Source organism: Panulirus ornatus, chromosome 57 (genome assembly GCF_036320965.1).
Source record: "Panulirus ornatus isolate Po-2019 chromosome 57, ASM3632096v1, whole genome shotgun sequence".
In the NCBI taxonomy this organism is placed as follows: Eukaryota; Metazoa; Arthropoda; class Malacostraca; order Decapoda; family Palinuridae; genus Panulirus; species Panulirus ornatus.
The window spans coordinates 21,216,347-21,235,447 of NC_092280.1; the positions used below are offsets into that span (position 1 = coordinate 21,216,347).

At 49.2% G+C, this 19,101-nt stretch overlaps 1 protein-coding gene across 1 annotated transcript in view; it reads left to right on the plus strand.

The window, feature by feature from the left end:
- Positions 1–19,101, plus strand: part of jbug (filamin-type immunoglobulin domains fbug) — a 152,943-nt gene that overhangs the window by 112,973 nt on the left and 20,869 nt on the right. Inside the window, 8 exon segments of the mRNA XM_071694600.1 lie at positions 11,491–11,643; positions 12,008–12,229; positions 12,537–12,682; positions 13,315–13,483; positions 13,783–14,004; positions 14,225–14,321; positions 15,004–15,100; positions 16,219–16,348. Coding sequence (XP_071550701.1) covers positions 11,491–11,643; positions 12,008–12,229; positions 12,537–12,682; positions 13,315–13,483; positions 13,783–14,004; positions 14,225–14,321; positions 15,004–15,100; positions 16,219–16,348 — 1,236 coding nt within the window.

Consider the following 19,101-nt stretch of genomic DNA (forward strand, 5'->3'; position numbering starts at 1 on the left):
TGATACACCTAGGGCCTTCCCTCAGCTGTGCCTCTAACGGTACCTGGGTTCTTCCCTCAGCTGTGCCTCTAACACTACCTGGGGTCTTCCCTCAGCTGTGCCTCTAACACTACCGAGGGTCTTCCCTCAGCTGTGCCTCTAACACTACCTGGGGTCTTCCCTCAGCTGTGCCTCTAACACTACCTGGGGTCTTCCCTCAGCTGTGCCTCCAACACTAGCTGGGGTCTTCCCTCAGCTGTGCCTCTAACACTACCTGGGGTCTTCCTTCCCTCAGCTGTGCCTCTAACGCTACCAGGGGTCTTCCTTCCCTCAGCTGTGCCTCTAACACTACCAGGGGTCTTCCTTCCCTCAGCTGTGCCTCTAACACTACCAGGGGTCTTCCTTCCCTCAGTTGTGCCTCTAACACTACCAGGGGTCTTCCTTCAGCTGTGCCTGTGGAAGGTGCTGAAGTCGTGTCCCAGATGATCCTCAGACAGGCTCTGAAGTCCAGCTTCATCTTTGTGATAAGTCGCGAGGTCGTGCCTCAGCTGTGGCTGCGATGGGTCCCTGTATAAGCAGACCCTGGGACAGCACGTAAGGTCTTGCCTCACCTGTGCTTCCCGACGTCCTTCCTCTCCTGGATTTGACGGGCCCTGGCCCTCACACGTCGTGACTCAGCCACCCTTCCCACCGGTTCTGGCCTCCTGCCTCAGCCATGTAACTTGACAAGTCTTGAGGTCTTTATTTTTCATTAAAAAATCTTTATTTTTCATTAAAAAGAAACAAAAAAAAAACAAACAAAGGAGTCACGGAGAAAAGTCTTTCGAGGTCAAACCTCAAGTAATATATCTATTGAGATTAAAAGAGAAAGAGGTCAAACCTCAAGTAATATGTCCAAAGAGATTAAAAGAGAAGAAAATCGAGAGGTGGGGAAACGAGAGAGAGAGAGAGAGAGAATAATCTGATAGTTTTGTAGAGTGTGGGACATCTGCTGGTTGTAGACGCTAGGGTAAACATCAAGTTAGTACCAAAGCTTAGCGGTGTAGGGAAAGAAACAGACGTTGCATCCGCCGACCAGAGGACACATGTGACGTGTGGCTGACGTCTTCCATACTCGTACAGTGTTATGGGTCCCCGTTTGACGCGTTCCAATTACAGTTCCTCGAGTCCTGCCCTCCCTGGCTTAGTCCTACCTGTGGCAGAGCCTCCTCCACACATACCCAGTGTGGTTCCTGCTTCACCTAACCCTCGGCTCTTGGCATATCCTTCGGCATGTCCTGCCCTAACACTATTTTCCTTCATCGATGTGGAAATAAACCATGATTCTCTCGTGTGTCAGGAGGACACATGCATAAAAACGGTGGCCATTCTATCGTGCCCATGCCATAGAACGTCTCTACACGACGTAGAGAGACATTTGAGCTGTTCATGGAATGTGGAAAACAAGAGACAGCATTTTGTGAGGCGGTGTATGTAGCCCTCCTAGTGTCAAGTGACCCCACGTTCCACTGAGTGACCTTTTGAGGTGAGCGCGCGCTGGCTGGCAGGTCACAAGGGAAGGAGAGAGGGAGGGAGGGAGCCATCCGTCCCGTTACCGTGCCAGGTCACCAGTAATGGAGGGGTGGCATGTGTGGAACGACTGTGGTAATCAAGTAAGACCCTTTTTTTTTCTTTGTCGGGTCGACTCAGTTGCCGAGACAATGGTCGGAAATCATGATGGTTCGGCGGATGGAAATGATTCACTTGTTACACACCGTCGTTGTCGTTCGTGTGTGTACCTCGTAGTTGCGTTATTTAGACAAGTAAACTGTAGTTGTAGGGTGTGTGGTTGTGGGTGTGTTTACCGGGTCTTGCACTGGTCACACACACACACACACGAGTACAGGACGTCCGCCGCCGCCAGGATCCGTGCCCTGGCTGCTGCCGAAGCCAGGCACTACCAGCCAGGCTGTGTGTCTCAGTCCCCCCGAGACTGAGGCATGCGGCGGATGAGGCCTTGACGAGCACTAGCCACTTACAATGTACCGTGGTGTAAAAAGGAAATTCTTTTCCATGATCTTCGCTGACTGTTTTACCTAATACATGTCCTGTATTCTGATGATTGCTAGTGCCAGGCAGCAGTAAGAGTTTATATATATATATATATATATATATATATATATATATATATATATATATATATATATATATATGTGTGTGTGTGTGTGTGTGTGTGTGTGTATTGTACTTGAGATTTTTTATCCGTAGATGATGACTGCTGCTGAGATGAGAGGTGTCACAAGACAGGCTTTATGTGGTTTTATTGTTGATATGATAACCTCTGGAGCAACACGGGACGACCCTTGCATGTGAAGGTCGCACCTCGAGCTCTGAGGTCGTACCGTCGAACTGAGTTCAAACCATCGTGCTTATATATATGTGTGTGTGTGTGTGTGTAGTGAGAGACGTGGCAGGGGTGGTACTTGCCTCCATCACGGCCACCTCATGTGAGAGGAAAAAACTTGGTAGGAAAAAGAATGAGGAAATTTAATCCGATTCCCCGTGGGTGTTCGTTCCTGGACCTGACTTTTAAAGATCCAAAGGTTATAGGAAGTGAGGAAGAAGGAGGAGAGGCTCACAGCATCGCCGCTGGAGGGATGGAGGAGGTGAAAGAGGAGGAGGAGTTATCACAAAGGCCAATCCTTTGTGTCTCGTCTCCACACAGAGACTGTGAGAGGCGTCAGCCAGACGCGAGATACGGGTCCAGACCCTGATGGCAGGTACACCTGCAGACACTTCATGAGTATAATAACCTGTAGAATAGGGAGGGAGCAGCAACGCCATGGCGGAAGGAGAGGGATGGTTGGAAGATGATGATATGGTAAGCTTATAATTCTCCCCTGGCGAGCGAAGAACCGTCCCTCATATGTAAACAGTACTGCATCTTGGGACGAATGAGACGCCTACAGGTATGGAATGACAGCTCACGAAGGGAAATACTTGAGGCATTATTCTCATGTGGTGACCACGCCAACCAGCATGAACCTGACGGTAAGTCAAGTATTTAAGGCCAAGTGTGGGAAATAGAATGATCCCGTGGAAAGTGTTGATATCACGAAGACATGCGAGGAGGGCGTGGTGTTGCGGGCCAGCCAGCCAGCCAGCCACCCCAGGAACTATCGTGGGCCCCAGACTACAGGTGAAGCGGGTATTTCAACCGGGCACCCAGATGAAAAGGCTTCGCACAGTCAGCGGGCTGTGTGGTACTCACACATAAAGACATGACTTTAAAGTATACGAATAATTAACCTAAAACACAACACAGACATGTACGATTTCATATATATATATATATATATATATATATATATATATATATATATTAGTGGCTGGATGCCTTCTGTAAACATACTGGTGTTATTATTACCCTAGACCACATTCCTCGCCCTGTCTCCTTTCTCTGCTTCTCATGGTCTCTCTCTCTGTCGGCTTACTTTATCATGACCTCCGACCGAACGTTTTTTGTTCAAAATTCCTCACCTTAAGAGCCAGACCACAACGTTTAAAGGTCTTGAACTGTTCCTCGGGCATATTTTTTTTCTTACCCTCCCGAACGGTAACGAGTTAGCAGTTGGGTTGAATGAGATGATTACGCAATTCGTCCACCAGTGTGTGGACCAGTGGATGATGTGGAGTGGCAGCGGTGTCCGAGACGTGTACCCTACGTTCCTTGTTGTTGCCCAAGTAACCTCATGTGGAGAGGGTAGTTCCGGGAACATTAGTTCGTACATTACTGGGTAGTACACTGACTCTTGTGTAATTCTGCTGCAACCACTTTCTTTGGGTGGATCCATGTACCAGTCACGACTGGCAGTGACCTCTGACCTCAGGCTAGTTGTTGGCGACCTTTGTACGACTTGCGACACGACGGAGGAGGAGGGGCGGGGGGGGGGCAAGGCAAAGGCTTGCGACACGACCCGTCACCGAGGGTTGTGCGAGGTCGGCCGGAGAGAGAGAGAGAGAGAGAGAGAGAGAGAGAGAGAGAGAGAGAGAGAGAGAGAGAGAGAGAGAGAGACCACACCAGCCAGAGAACCTCCGAAGCAGCCAGCCTCCTCATCGCCCAGCCATCCACGCTGCTCTCCTCGTAGGCAGCCCCGCCAGCCAGCAGACCGACCAGCCTCCTTATCATCCTCCAGCCTTTCCGCCTTCCTCTGAACCAGCCAGCCATTTAGTCAGCTAGCCCGCCAGCCAGCGTACCATTCCGCCAGCCTCCCAGGCCGCCAGAAGAGAGGAAGCACAGTTGTGGGTCAGGTGCCATGATGCAACGTGAACCTTGACGACTTTAATGATAGTTTCCTGTCTGTACCTGAGTGAGACAACTCCAGCCACCAGTGTCGCTGTCACTCTAGGTTTCCCACACTCTTCTGTCGTCATCTGTATGTGTACCTTATTGGTTCATATGGGTAGGGGCAAGACAGAGGTAAGCACCGTGTATATCTTCGACCAGATATAGAGGAAGAACATTCTCATGGTCACTGTAAAGTCTGGGGAACATGGAACGCAAAAATCTGCAAATGTATTCCAGCGTTGATTTCGTTGTGTGTTACATCAACATATGGAAGTTGTCAGTTATTATTAGGTTTAGTAGCAAGACCAAGACAGAGGAGTTCTCATGATGAACAGTAGGGTAATGTGTAGGTCACGACACGAATGCTGTGCGTGTCAGGTGGGGCGCGGCCTGCCCTCCCTGAGTCACTCACACCACGTCACTACCAGACCCGACCCCCCACACACACCCCAGCTGACGTAACACATTTCCCTGCCAGATTACCATAACAGGTGCACAATGATGCATTGTTCTCCTGGAAGGGAAAATAGGGCCACGGTAAGACCATTAGGGAGTTAACTGAAGAAGTATAATGAACGTCACAGTGTTTAAGTATTGCCTGTATAACGTAATGAATTACGAGGCAGTTGTCGCTGTGTAGGTGTGAAGAGGACCAGGGTATGTGGCATTGTCCGCAGCAAACACAGCCACATCCCTGCCCACCGTGGCCAGGGCGCAGGTGCACCTTCATGCTCGGTGACACGGTGTCCTCAGCCCACCTCTGCCCGTGTTCGTTAACACCATTATGGTCCTCAGCCCACCTCTGGCCGTGTTCGTTAACACAATTATGGTCCTCAGCCCACCTCTGGCCGTGTTCGTTAACACCATTATGGTCCTCAGCCCACCTCTGCCCGTGTTCGTTAACACCATTATGGTCCTCAGCCCACCTCTGCCCGTGTTCGTTAACACCATTATGGTCCTCAGCCCACCTCTGCCCGTGTTCGTTAACATCATTATTAAAAGAATTACACCACACGCGTTCTCGTTCGTCTTGCTCAGGCTGCAGCTTTTGTGATGGTCATAGATTCATGAAATTGACTGTCTGGTACGTCCAGTAAGAGACGCCTCCTCAGCTACCCTGGGTGTAGAGGCGCCCTCGCCTCAGGCCACCAGCACCTCACGCAGGTACCTCATTGCCCCACAGTATACCCAGCCTAGTCTTCCCCGACCGTGCCAGGCTACACTCCACCCACCATACCTGGCCACTGATGAGACACAGCCATACTCGGCTGTGGAGGTTCCTCCTGCCATACTTCCCGCTCACCTGCCCTACCTACACTTGGCTATAGAGGCGCAGCCCCATCCCCTTAGGGGCCAGTGCGCCCGCCAGGGACCCACCTAGCTATACCCTATTGTACAAGCACCTCTGCTCGACCTCCTGGGCCAACCATACGTATCTACCAGAGGCTCCCAACCTAATAAAGGACCCCAGGTATAACCAACCACGTAAGTTCCCCCATTGTATGTGGCCAGAGAAGCGTCCCAGCAGCACCTGGTGTTTACTTATACTTACATCCTGCTCCTCCTTACAAGCAACCCAGCTGTGGAAGCGTCCTCAGCTGTCCTCAGTTATGGAAGCGCTCCTGTTGCACATACTGAGAGAAAAACCTCAACTATACTTGACTGTTAAGTATGCCCCATGATCTGGCTATATAAGTGTTCCCTCCCCCTCCTGAACAGTGCCCGGCTGCAGGAGGAGGATGCCCTCCACACACCCACCATGGTGGTTGGAGCGGTCGCACCTAACATGGCGAGAGCAGCGGTTGGTCCCCCTTGCCTCCCTCCCCGAGCCTGGTGTGGTCATGACCAGCAGGTGCGGTGCGGGCTGGCCGGCCGGCCACACCGCCCCCCCATGAAGCCACCCGTCATGAGCCATCTCCCGGGGTTCCCCCCTCTCACACCACTCCCTCCCTACACGCTCAGGTATACACACACTCAGGGACTCGGGTAACGTGCCGGCTGGAAGACTGTGGGCGGTGGCGGCCGTATCTTCCAGCCCAGCGATGTAATTGTAGTGGCCTGTGTGGTTCATGGTGTGGGGTGGAGCCCACTGTGGAACTTGCCTGCCTCACACGCCTCGCTCTTGGCCATCACCGGCCGGCGCTCACCCCTCTGCTCCAGCTAATGACAGCAGTGCACGGAAGACCTCCTGTGTGGAGAACACTGTTTTTATCATCCAGAGCACGACGGTACGACGCTTGGGTACGATCAATCTGGCTGTTCTCCGAATTCATAAGAGTCAGGTCTAAAGTCAGGTTATGATTCCTAGGAAATGTGTCGTCGTATTGAAGTGTCGTGTCGTCGTGCTCGAGGGATGGAAACAGTCGCCACAAGTTGTGTGTGTGGCGGACACATACAAGGGTGGTGAGGGTGGGACGCTTGTAGGCACGAGTTTTTGAGTTTCGCCTCGTCAAAGGCGAGTTTATTGTGACGGTCAAAAGGGGCCTTTGTCAGTCTCCAGTGGTTCGATAATCATTTAATAAGCTGTTACAAATGTTATGTAATTCCAAAGTTAAGTCTTTAATATGGCAAGGTTACCGACTCGATGCAAAAAGTGGATACAGTCTTAGAAACTCTGGTATATGAAAGCAGTCTGATCCCTGGGTACTACGGGCGAGACGCAGGAGGTGCGCCATTATTACCAGGGCCAGTGTGAGGCCGGTTCCTCCTGCCTGTGTTGCCAGCCTCCTGCGCTGGACCCTCGCCTTCGTATGGCAACCTTCAAGTATCGTAATGTCTCACGTGGTACGTCGTGCCAAACATTATATATAGAGGACTTAAAGAACGAGAAGATTATTCATCATAATCTCACACACAACTTACTGATGAGTAAACTTATTCCAGCAGCAGCTCGCTTGGTGTACGCACAGCCCACACACACCTTTATCCTCAAACTTTGACGTCATCTGGCCAGATGATAGTGCGCCAGCTACAATTCTTTTCCTGTTTCACCTCATGTTCCTGCTGACCCTACAGAGCTGTCTAGCTTTCTTAGACCATCTAGGATCCTACCACAATGGCTGTGACATCCTGTCGTCGTCAAGCTGGGGTCCTGTCTTAAGGATGTATCACCATCCGATGATACAAAGATTGAGGTGTGTGGAGAGTTGCAGTCCCCTCACGTTTCTCCTTGTCTTCTCAACGATGTGGAGAAAATTATCCACCACCACCTCCATATTCCACCAGACCCCTCACCAACACTCACCAGACATCCTGGATCTGATCCGAACCTCCAGATCTTCATGCTATAGTTACACTGCCCGGTCATAGTGTTCTTACTGGCAACCTCAGCAGCGCCGGCTGGACTAACCTACGAAATCATCATTTGAACTTCCATGGGACGATTATTGCCTGCTTCAGATGAAGCTTTTGTATAAGAATATATCATGTTTTTTTTACAAGACAATTTCTTTTTTCAGTCAGTGGTTCAACCATTGTAGTTCTGAGGCCATTTGGCCAAGGAACCTGGCATTTCCGACCTGGAAAAACTCTCACACGTTCGACCCTTGTACTCAGGTATTATCTCCGACCATCATCATCATAGCAGACGTGTTATTTGTGAGGCAAACTTTACTTGATCCAAAGAGACAATCCTTCTTATTCGTTCACCAAAAGGGCTTTTGTGGTCTGTAGCCAATAATATCTCCCTGGCGCACCTCATTTGAATCCTGTGCCCCTCCCAGGTATCCACATTCGTACAATTCACAAAGCATTTCTCGTATGGAAAACAAGCTTGGCATGTGGACCTGTTGTGTGACCCATCCTTGTGTTACTGAAGAGCTGTTCCTCAACGCGAGCTCGTGGTTGGTCGTCTTTCCCACTTATGCATAGTCACAGTTTTCCCTTCGTAGAAGCATGTATTGGTCCAGCCTGCGCCATAGGAGTGTGTCCGTTCTAACCCACCCAGTCATCGACTTTGCCCTCGACTATTTCCAAAGTCTGTCTCTTCTCTTCTTCCATTTCTTTAAGGATCTTGATTTTCTCCCTTCGTAAGGCGGGATCCACCGGTGATGTCCTAACCTATCCTTATCTCTTGTTTTGAGACGCTAGGTTATCCTGTGTTACACTCCATATATCGGAAGTTTTCGACAAGCTGTGATTTCCGGGTCTGATCTTCAGGCTTACCTATTTTGGTTTTCCTCTCTTATTTTGTGCCCACATCGTTATCCTCCACTGCTCCCGTCTTTTCCTTTCCTCCCTTACTTTGTTCCCATATATTTATCGTCCACTTTGGCCGGTCTCTTTCCTTCTTTGTTGTTGGATCAACCTCCCAATCTTTCTGTGTCAAACGGAAATGTCTTTCATTACCCCGTTTTGCTCTGTCTCCTTCGCCGTTCCTCATTTTTTATCCACGATTTCTTCCACTGGTAAAGAAATGCGTTCATACACTGACGAATCGTCTCCGCGTTTGTCCACTTCTTTCAAATCTGCTTCATATTTTCCCGCTCGATCTGCGTCTCGTCTTGTTGCAACTGCCTCTCTAAACTCTTAGTTGGACGGGATCTCACAGTGGGCCAGTCTGAGTTTAATGCCTTTGAAATCCCATTTTCTTCCCACTTCTCCCTAAAATTCCTCATAACTTTCCCATTTTCTTCCCACTTCCCCCTAAAATTCCTCGTAACTTTCCCATTTTCTTTGATGGATATATAATTCCAGCACTCAACACAATAAACGTACTTCATTTCATCCAAAGATCTACTCTACCTTGATGACACCCTTTAAAGAAAATGGGAATCTTCTTCGTTTGTGGAAAAGTCTTCCCTTTTGAGCTTCTACTCCGAATGTAGAAAGAACTGATTCGTCCTTATGTAGAGTACTGCTCTAGCATCTAAGGCGAGTCAAACTGTAAATAACAAGAGTTATGTAGAGCGATACGAATTACCAACTTTCCAAATCTGACCTCCAGACTTGACCCAGTTGCCCTGTGCCGCAGCGTTGATTCTGTTTCTCTCTTCTGTGAATATCATTCCGGTTTCTGCACCCAGAAATTGGCTGCTTGTGTGTGTGTGTGTCCCCGCCATTTACCTCGACGGCATAATGTTCTCATCATTGTTGTGGTGGCCCCTGGTAACTTAGGGATGGGCAGTTGCCATGTCATGTGTCCATCCGTGCATCTCTCGACTTTCGAACCGTTTACCTTCTCATGTCTCACTTAACATGCAGGACGCGACCGTTGTTCATCAGCGGGTATTCTGTCTCCTCATAAGCCTCTTAATTTTTTTTTTCTCTCTCTCTCCTTCTCTGTATTCCTCTGTGTTTGGTCATCACGATTTGTTCTCCCAATAAGGCCTGGCCTGGATGAGGGCTTGTGTATGCCAAAAACTTTCGCATAATATTAAGTAACGGAAGAGATATTAAGGTAGAGGATGTGATATGCGCACGGTGTTGGGCAAAGATACTGGGGGGTCGAGATATGCCATATCACAGGCAGTGGCCGACGTGAATTGTTATCAGTAATGGTGCGATGTTCTTCTGTATCCCAGGATGGTGGGAGTCTTGGTGTAGGTTAAACAACAATGCTAAGATGTTGCTTCCTGGAAATGATATAATTATATAATAGGAAAGGAAATTATTAATGCTATTAGTAGTAGTAGTAATGATATCATTTATTATTATTATTATTATTTTTTTTATTATTATTAATTATTGTTATTACCATATGTAGGCTGTTGAAGGCTGGCAGGGTAGGGAGTGTGGCAGGCTGCACCCCCCCGGCCCCACAGCATGACTCACACGTTGCAGAACTGGTGTCTGCTTCCAGAAATGTGTGTTGTGGGTGCCGCCGGCTCACTCCTGCTGTGGTGGGTATGTGTGTGTGATGGTGTTGTGTGGTGGCAGGATCATGTTGTGGTGGGTGCGTGTGTGATGGTGTGAAGTTGCAGGATCATGCATAGTGGGTGGGTAAAGTGTAACTTATATACCTCATTTCTCTACTTACTGCAGGTAACATTGTTCCCATTACGTTACATAGACACACACTGTTCACCATTTAGCCCTGTCGTTAAGCGCCCCTCATCGTTTTCTTTCGTTATTTTACGTTCAGTTTATCTCTTACCTTTCGATATCACAAGATTACATGAAACAAGTCATTACTTTTCAGTTTCTCGACTCGCTTCTCATAGAATCCATCCTAAGGCTCTCAAACTGTATAATGACACGATCAAATGCAGAAAACTCAACCATGAATGTGTACTTAGGTGTAGTTCCGCATTTAATTGTTTCGAATGTGTTGAAGGCTGCTACATACACCCCCCTGTGCTGATGTACACACTGTAGGACAGGTTACGCTTTGGTTACACCCCGGGTGTTGACACCACACCGCCCACCTTTGGTTACACCTCAGGTGTTGACATCACACCGCCCACCTTTGGTTACACCCCAGTTGTTAACACCACTCCGTCCACCTATGGTTACACCCCAGGTGTTGACACCACACCGCCCACCTTTGGTTACACCCCAGGTGTTAACACCACTCCGTCCACCTTACAACACACACCACATCAGGACCTCCCGTCACCGTACAACACTCACACTAGCATTCACAGAAGGTGTCACATTGGTCCTTTATGTTGTCCCTAATGAGGAGCCATACTTATAATCACTATATCTCCCATAATTACTAGTATAGCTTGCCTCCTCATTTCCGACCATAATATGTGGTTCAGTACAGCATGTGTGAGTTGCATGTCTCACACCGTATTTCTACCTGTATCTTGCCATGTCCAGATGTCATTTTTCTGTTTCGTGTGAATGTTTCGTTTTCCCCCATTTTTCTTTGTTCATTGTCGTTCATCTTCTGTTTTCCACTGAGTCGTGTCCCCCCCACGCTCGTCTCCCTCACAACTGGGGTCAGGGATGTAGGTCGGCCCTACAGTTTGCGGTAAACTCTCTCCCAAGTTTACGTGTGACTTCCTCTCCTGGAGAAGACTACGTAAACGCTTGGCTATACTCTACCGGCAGACTGAGGAGGTTTGGTCTGAGTTAGGCATCTACATTGCCGTAATCCCTCGCACAGCAAGCCTCTACAATCCCCACGTGTGTGTGTGTGGTGGTGTAGGATGGCAGGGGCGTGTTGTAGCGGCTGAATGTAATGTATGTTGTCTGGGTCGCGTCCTAGTTGTATATAATAGTGTTTGTAATTGCAGGGTCGCCGTGGAGCGTGGAGGTGATGGAGGGGAGTGGGGCGCGCGTGGCGGTGCTCGGGGACACCATCAAACACTTCCCCGCGGGACAGCTGTCGGCCTTCGACATCTCCGCTGCCAACGTCTCCAAGGAGGACATCCAGGTCCACATCGTCAGTGAGTGCCTCATTTTACCTTCCTCATAACTCATTAACTCACCAGTCTGCATTCTTCCCATGTTGAATGTTCTTAGATAAGATAGGCAAGTTTGATACACATTTTCTAATACACATAAGTTCAGTAACTGGTAATATAAACAGTTTTTATCAATAAACGCAGTGGACTCTAGCCTCCGCTGTGCCTAAGACCAACCAAATGGCGTCCTAGCTTCGTATCTTCGATGTATATCAACTGACTTATATTTCTCTCATGTGTCTCCCCTAATGATGTGATTATTACACGAAAGTGCACTTGGGAACCAGGAGCTCCCTGTGTGACACGACATTACTGTTATGCACTGAGGCACAATACCCTCTTTCAGGCCCGGCCAAGCGTCCGGTCTCGTACCAGCTGACGGAGAGCGGCGAGCATGTGTACCGCGTGGCGTTCGTGACCACGGAGGTCGGGTCGTACGTGGTGGACGTGGCTGTGGCGGGCCAGAAGGTGCAGGGGTCACCCTTCATCGCCAAGGCGTACGACGCGGGGCTCATCCGAGTGTCGGACGTGCCCAACGGCGTGGTGGGTCAGCCCTGCCAGTTCCGAGGTAAGTTCCCTAGCCAGCAGTTCCGCCTCCCTCCCTCCCTCCTCCCTCACCTTGATCCTGCACATAACCCGTCGTGGTGATATAGACGTGCTGTTGTCTAATGACATGAAATTTCTGTTGATATGACTCGTCGAGGTCAGGAGGCATCGTACCGTCGAGTTCAAGGCACTGAATCAAGTATTGACCTCTCCCCCAGCGACACACACCGTGCCCTCAGACTTTACGAACTGGTATAAAAGTTGTTGACACTGAACGTCGGAAGATTTTTCCCTTTCCCCTCTGATCTTGAAATGTTGTTTACCCTCAGTTGACGCGTCGCAGGCGGGCGAGGGCCAGCTGGAGATCAGCATCAACGACGGTGAAGTACCCAACCACGTGCAGGTGCTGGGGGGAGGGCGCTGCCTGGTGTCCTTCACCCCAGACACCGCCAAGCTCCACACCATCGACATTAAGGTGCCACTCCCCTACATGTTACTGACCCTCCCTAGAATGTCCTGTACACACCTCCCCAGAATGTCCTATACACACCTCCCTAGATGTCCTATACACACCTCGCCAGAATGTCCTGTACACACCTCCCTAGATGTCCTGTTGTACACACCTCCCCAGAATGTCCTGTACACACCTCCCCAGAATGTCCTGTACACACCTCCCTAGATGTCCTGTACACACCTCCCCAGAATGTCCTGTACACACCTCCCTAGATGTCCTGTACACACCTCCCCAGAATGTCCTATACACACCTCCCCAGAATGTCCTGTACACACCTCCATAGAATGTCTTGTGTGTGTCATTAAACCTCCCAAGAACTTCCTGTATATGTCATTAAACCTCCCAAGAACTTCCTGTATATGTCATTAAACCTCCCAAGAACTTCCTGTATATGTCATTGAACCTCCCCAGAACGTCCTCTAAATGTCACCAAACGTCCCTTGATCCCTGAATAATGTATTGTGTAAATATGTTTTCTTTCCTGATGACCATTAAGAGTGTTTGGTTGTAGAGTAAGATTTGCCAGTTTGGCACAGTCGTATGGCTGATGGTGCTGCGTCAGGAGTAATAATGGACCACCTTTCCGCCTGCAGTTCAATGGGGAGACGGTGCGAGGGTGTCCGTTCGTGTGTCGGGTGGCCGACACCTCCCGGGTCAGCCTCACGCTTCGGCACCTCGAGCTCATACCCGTCGGCCAGCCCGCCGCCTTCAACATCACAGTGGATGGTGGCGGCTCCGCGGAGCTGACAGTCACCGTCAGGAGTAAGCTCTCTCTCTCTCTCTCTCTCTCTCTCTCTCTCTCTCTCTCTCTCTCTCTCTCTCTCTCTCTCTCTCTCTCTCAAGCATTTCCTCACGGTTATCTTGTCACGCAGTCTTGCTTCTGAAATTCCTGATTATATAGTGTAATCGTCATGTTCTTAGGTTATGACTCCAATATCCGAGATTCAGAAATTCACTGTAGATCGTATAGTTTTTTTTTTTTTGAATATCCCAAGCCAGGGGAGTATCATGTCTTGTTCACCAAGACCAGGATGTATGACCAGTGTTTTTATGTTCCTCAGCGCCGAGCCACACGACCCTGCCGGTGCGGGTGTCGGGCAGTGTGCGGGCTGGCTTCATAGCAGAGTTCAAGCCTGTGGAGGTTGGCGCCCACACCATCATCGTCAACTATAACGAGTCGGCCGTCTCGGGCACGCCCTTCACCTGCAAGGTTTACGACGCTGCCAAGGTGGGCGTGTCGCACCTGCCGAGGGGCGCCATCGGCAAGAGCCTTCAGTTCGTAGGTGAGGATGTGTTGCCATTAGCATTTCGGGTTCATGATTTCAGAAGGCAACCGACTTCAGTTGATCGTAAATGTTTTGTAGAAGTCAGTACATTTATGACTGTTGTATATTTACGTGAACATCATCAGTAGGTCAGACATCCTATAATCAAGTCGCATCACCATTGTGGTTATGGCTACTATGAGATATTGGCCTCACGTCAAACATGACATTATTCCAGTGGACGCGTCGGAGGCTGGCGAGGGTAACCTGGAGATCAGCATCAGTGCGGCGGGCCGGAACATCCCCACCCAGGTGCACCCGCAGGGCTCCGCCAGGTACGTAGGTCCTCTGCCGGTCTAACTGTCCTCCCACACTTACCCTGGGGACGCCCCTTACACCGGTGCATATACATAAGGTCAACACCACCATGCACCCAGTGCCTCTTGAGTCCGTATCTATTTACATATTGATGTGGATCAGGTGCATTCACCCCCTCAGTTCCCACACACACACACACACACACCATCATCATGGTCCCACTCTGCTAAATGGAACAGAGACTACTACTGTAACAAACGCTTCTTATATGTATACTTTTAAGGTTTGCATACTAAATGTAAGGAGTCACACATGTCCAATTACACTTTCGCCATCACACACATTATTCCTTCGTTCTTCTGCCGTGCTGCTTCTGAAACATTTGTAGCCTCAAATAGTTCTTGTTGCTCCTGTGTATCCATTGTGTGGTCTACTTTTTCTACTCTGATGAACTGCTATACACTGATCCTCACCAGCATGTCACCTGCCAGTACTGTATACCGTTCTCATGTTTAGTTACAGTTATACGAAACACGTTTACTTCTTCCAACCTAAACTTAGGCAATTAAGGTTTCATATCCCTACATTAGAATTACGACCATCCTCTCATGTTTCCTCCTTCCCATACAGTTTGCATCCATAAACAAGATGCAGGAAGCCACTCCGTCACCCACAGTTCCCCGTGTCTCCCCCCCGCAGGTTCGCTGTGTCCTTCGTTCCCCTGGAAGCCATCGACCACTCCATAAACATATCGTTCAACAAGGAACCCGTCCCGGGCTCTCCGTTTGTGGCTAAGGTGAGTCAGACTGAGCCACTGCCCTCCGGGCACAACCGTCGCCACCTACCTACCTAGTGTTGCACCTCCTGTTATCCGACACTGTAGTACCTCACCGTCGGCAGGGTGGGCAACGTGGAGCATGGAAGTGGCCAGTGTCTTGACTGATGATATGTTGTCCTAATGTCAGATTTCTTCACGAGTGTGAGGATGAGGTGTGTGTTCTTGTTGAAGGATGAGCGGGTGTGTTGCGGTTACTAACCCATCGGGAACGCCAGATACATCTTCGTGCAAACAGCCAACACTTACTTCATCATTACATTTTCTATAATGTGAAAGTAAGGAGGTGTATGTTGAACTTATTTCCTAACACAATAGGAAAAAGAAACGTAGCGTATTGATATATATCTAAAAGTTATTTGATAATGCTGTAATTTTTTTCAAGAAAGATGGAATTAAGAGCTTTGTTTTTAGAATTGCAAGTTTATTATTTACATGATTTTTTTTACGAAGTAAACACACAAGACGCCTCACATACTATATTTTACAGCTTCGGACACGTATCTGTTGCAGAAATGTCCCTTTTCCAACATTTCTTTTTTTTCAGTTACTCCCATTAATAGGCGCTGTGAATCGTTAGTTTATATATCAAAAGACCTACTTACTGCCGTCCAAGGCGGGGGATGGCGCGGGTTTTTCGTGCAGGTGATGAGTGTTGTGTGAGAGGCGGCAAGATATGGTGGTGTACTTGTCAGTGTTGTATGGGAGGCGGCAAGGTATGGTGATCTGTTTGTGGTCTACAGACGTCCTCTGTGACTGTTCTCTCCCTCCGCTTCCTCCAGGCTTCGTCACCTGTCGTTCATTTTGATTCTGTTCGTTCTACTTCATAATGTGTTGTACCGTAACGTAACATGTGTGGCTGTGTTTCTCCCCTCGAAGTTCACAGAGGATTCGCTCTGGTAGTAACGCAAACACATCGTTCAGGTGAACACAGCTGAGGTAAGAACAGATGGCTTGACCACCGAGGCAATGGGGAGGTTTGTAAGAGTGGGTTGGATGGAGTACCTGTCTCTGTTGTGGCCGGTGGTGGGTGAGTGAGCTCGGGGGAGTAACACCGGTATTTATCTTACGACCCGCAGGTTCAGGCCGACCCCAACCGCATCGTTGTGAGTGGACAGTCGTTGGCGGCCACGGCTGTAGGGAAGACGTCCTTCTTCACCATCTCCAATGTCACCGGCTCTGTGGAAGACGTTGAGGTGTCCGTCGAGGGTGAGTATTCTTCCCCTACCTGGGGTGCTAGGACTGGTCACTCAAAGCTTCCCTCATCCCAGGTGTAGCGCGGCCGCTCACGAGCAGTGTATGTGTGTGTGTGTCTGTGTGTGTGGGGTCGTCGTGCCGGCGAGGACAACCAGAGGAGAGGACTTTGGGTTAGCCTGAGGCGTGACCCCGAGTGGATCCTTAGGAAGTCACTTGCCTGACCTGTGACGCCGGCCTCACAGCAACAACCCACCCAGTTGGTTCTGTTGCTAGTCATGCTCACGTGCACCATTGACCCAGCTTACTCATCATTGGTCAGAGGGGGGGAAACCTCAGTCATCTAGCCGCCCTTGATCTACCACGATGGGAAGGAATGAGAATGTTGTGTCACCCTTACGTTTGTAGTATGTACGTAGTAGCCAAGTATTGATTAAAGTTGTCTGTCTGTCTCATTGTTGTTCTCTCATCAGACGGCGCAAGGATACCTCATGGACTGATGACGTCACCTTTTTCTTAAAACCATCGTCACTTGTTTGCGTATTGTGAACACCTCTCCATCTGCACCTTACCACCCTCCACTCCGTGATCCTGCACTCCATCCTCACACTCTGTGACCCGACACCTACGTGCCCATACACTCCTTGTCACTGCATTCCTTGCCTTTGCTTTCCCTGCTCCTACACTGCCTCCTCTGCAACCCTTGCTCCTGCATTCATTTCCCCGTCATTCCTTTGCCGCTCTTGCACTCCTTGTTCTTGCTCCTCTTGTCTTTACATTCCTTGTTCTTGCGCCTCTTGCTCAGCGTTCCTCACTCTTGCTTTCCTTGCCCCTGCATTCGTTGCTCCTGCATTCCTTGCCACATGTACATCCCACCACTTGTTCTCCTTGACCTTACTCTCCTCGCTGTATGCATGCCATTACCTCATACGCCCTTTGGCCAAGTGTCTCTCATCACGAGCACCCTTGGCTTTGCATTCCACGCCATTTGCTTCTCTTACAACTTGCATCCTTGTCCTTGTATTCTTTAGTACTTGCTTCACCCCCACAGGCACCCTTGGTGTTTCATTTTTCACACTCCACTTTTATCCTCGCATCCGTTATTATGATCATGCGCCCTTGTCCCAGCATTCCTCGCCACTTGCATCCGTTACCACGAGCATCCTTGTTCTTGCATTCCTCGCCACTTGTCTCCTTTGCCAGATGCATCCTTGTTCCTGCATTCCTCGCCACTTGTCTCCTTTGCCAGATGCATCCTTGTTCCTGCATTCCTCGCCACTTGCATCCTTTGCCACATGCACCTTTGGCCTTGCATTCCTCGCCACAAGCGCCCTTTGCCCTTGTATTCCTTGCCTCTTGATCCTCCATGTTTTGAACTGCCTTCCTCCTTACCATTTACTAACAAGATACAGTTTGACTGGCTCGACTGTTGTCATCGCTTCAAGACCAATATTGGGCCGCTTACGACCAGCGGGTGGGTGCACGTCCGGGCTGGTGTCCGCCGCCCTCCCTGCATGTCCAGTAATGTGTCCACAGCTTCCCTGACCCAGCCATGAACAGTGATGAATATGGAACAGAAATTTGGATATAAATTCAAGCCGTTGTGATAACTTGCATACATTGCAAATGGTTTGTGTAGTCTCAAAATTTAGCACACTTACGAGCACGAAGAAGAATCCTAGTCTGTGTTTATTAGTTTGACGGCAAACAATAGAAAATCATAAATGAAACGTAAGGATTTGTGGATGGAGAGGTGAGGGGAGGAGGCTGCTGCTGGAACGGTCGCCTCGCTGCTGGAGTGGTACCTGTCGTCGCGAAGTCGTACTCGTGCTCCAGCAGCAGTGGCGGGGAAGGGAAGCGTGCATAACACAAGACGTTCGTCAAGGAATTTCCAATGGTAACGCAGAGGGGGTGAAAAAAAAATGTGGGGGCTTCTGTGTATTTCTAGGTTTGATCCACTGGGGCAAATGTACAGATATCCCTGTCAGTGGTGGGACAGGCAAGTAGAGCCCACTGGGACAAAAATTCCCCACCACTTAGTCCGTTATGATTCACCGCGGTAGGACATGGCAATACGAGAATAGAGTTTGAACAAGTATACATACAGATCGGTCCTCGGAACACAGAGACTGGTGTAGGTAGTTCCCCCCTTATACAGGCTGAACCTGTCGTGTGTGGGGGAGTGTGTGTCACGCCCGGCCGACTTGTGATCCACACGTCTCTAACGATAGATCTACTGGTGGCCCGTAACGGCTCAGTGATCACATACGTTATGGCTTAACCGTTCCACCTTTGAGAGGAAAGTATGGGTAATGCGTTACTCCAGTTTCTCTGTGTGATTACGAGCGACAACACAATAGATTGGATGAGAAATGAGCTCGTCAGGCGTCGGTCAGTGCCTCGGCTCTGTTAGTACTTAAAAGAAACCCGTTTTCTCTCTCTCCTTTATGTTTACTTTTACAGTGATGTAGATTTAGGTAGGGTGACTCATGACGTGTTCTGCCCGGGCGCTGAAGGCGGATCCTCTTACCAACTTACTTCAGCCGACAAGTGTACCAGAAAGTAATGTTCATCTCTTGAGTTATGAATCTTTTATCAGTGTTCAGTTTTGTCTTCTGAAACCTGTTCTTCCAGGTGACATTTGTGGGGAAATTTACGTTCTTTTTTTCATTTATTTCTTTTTGTTTTATTTGCATGTGATATGAAATGTTCAAGAACTTACTTCAACTAATTCTGTCGTATTATGTCAGTCAATGTTCATTGTCCTA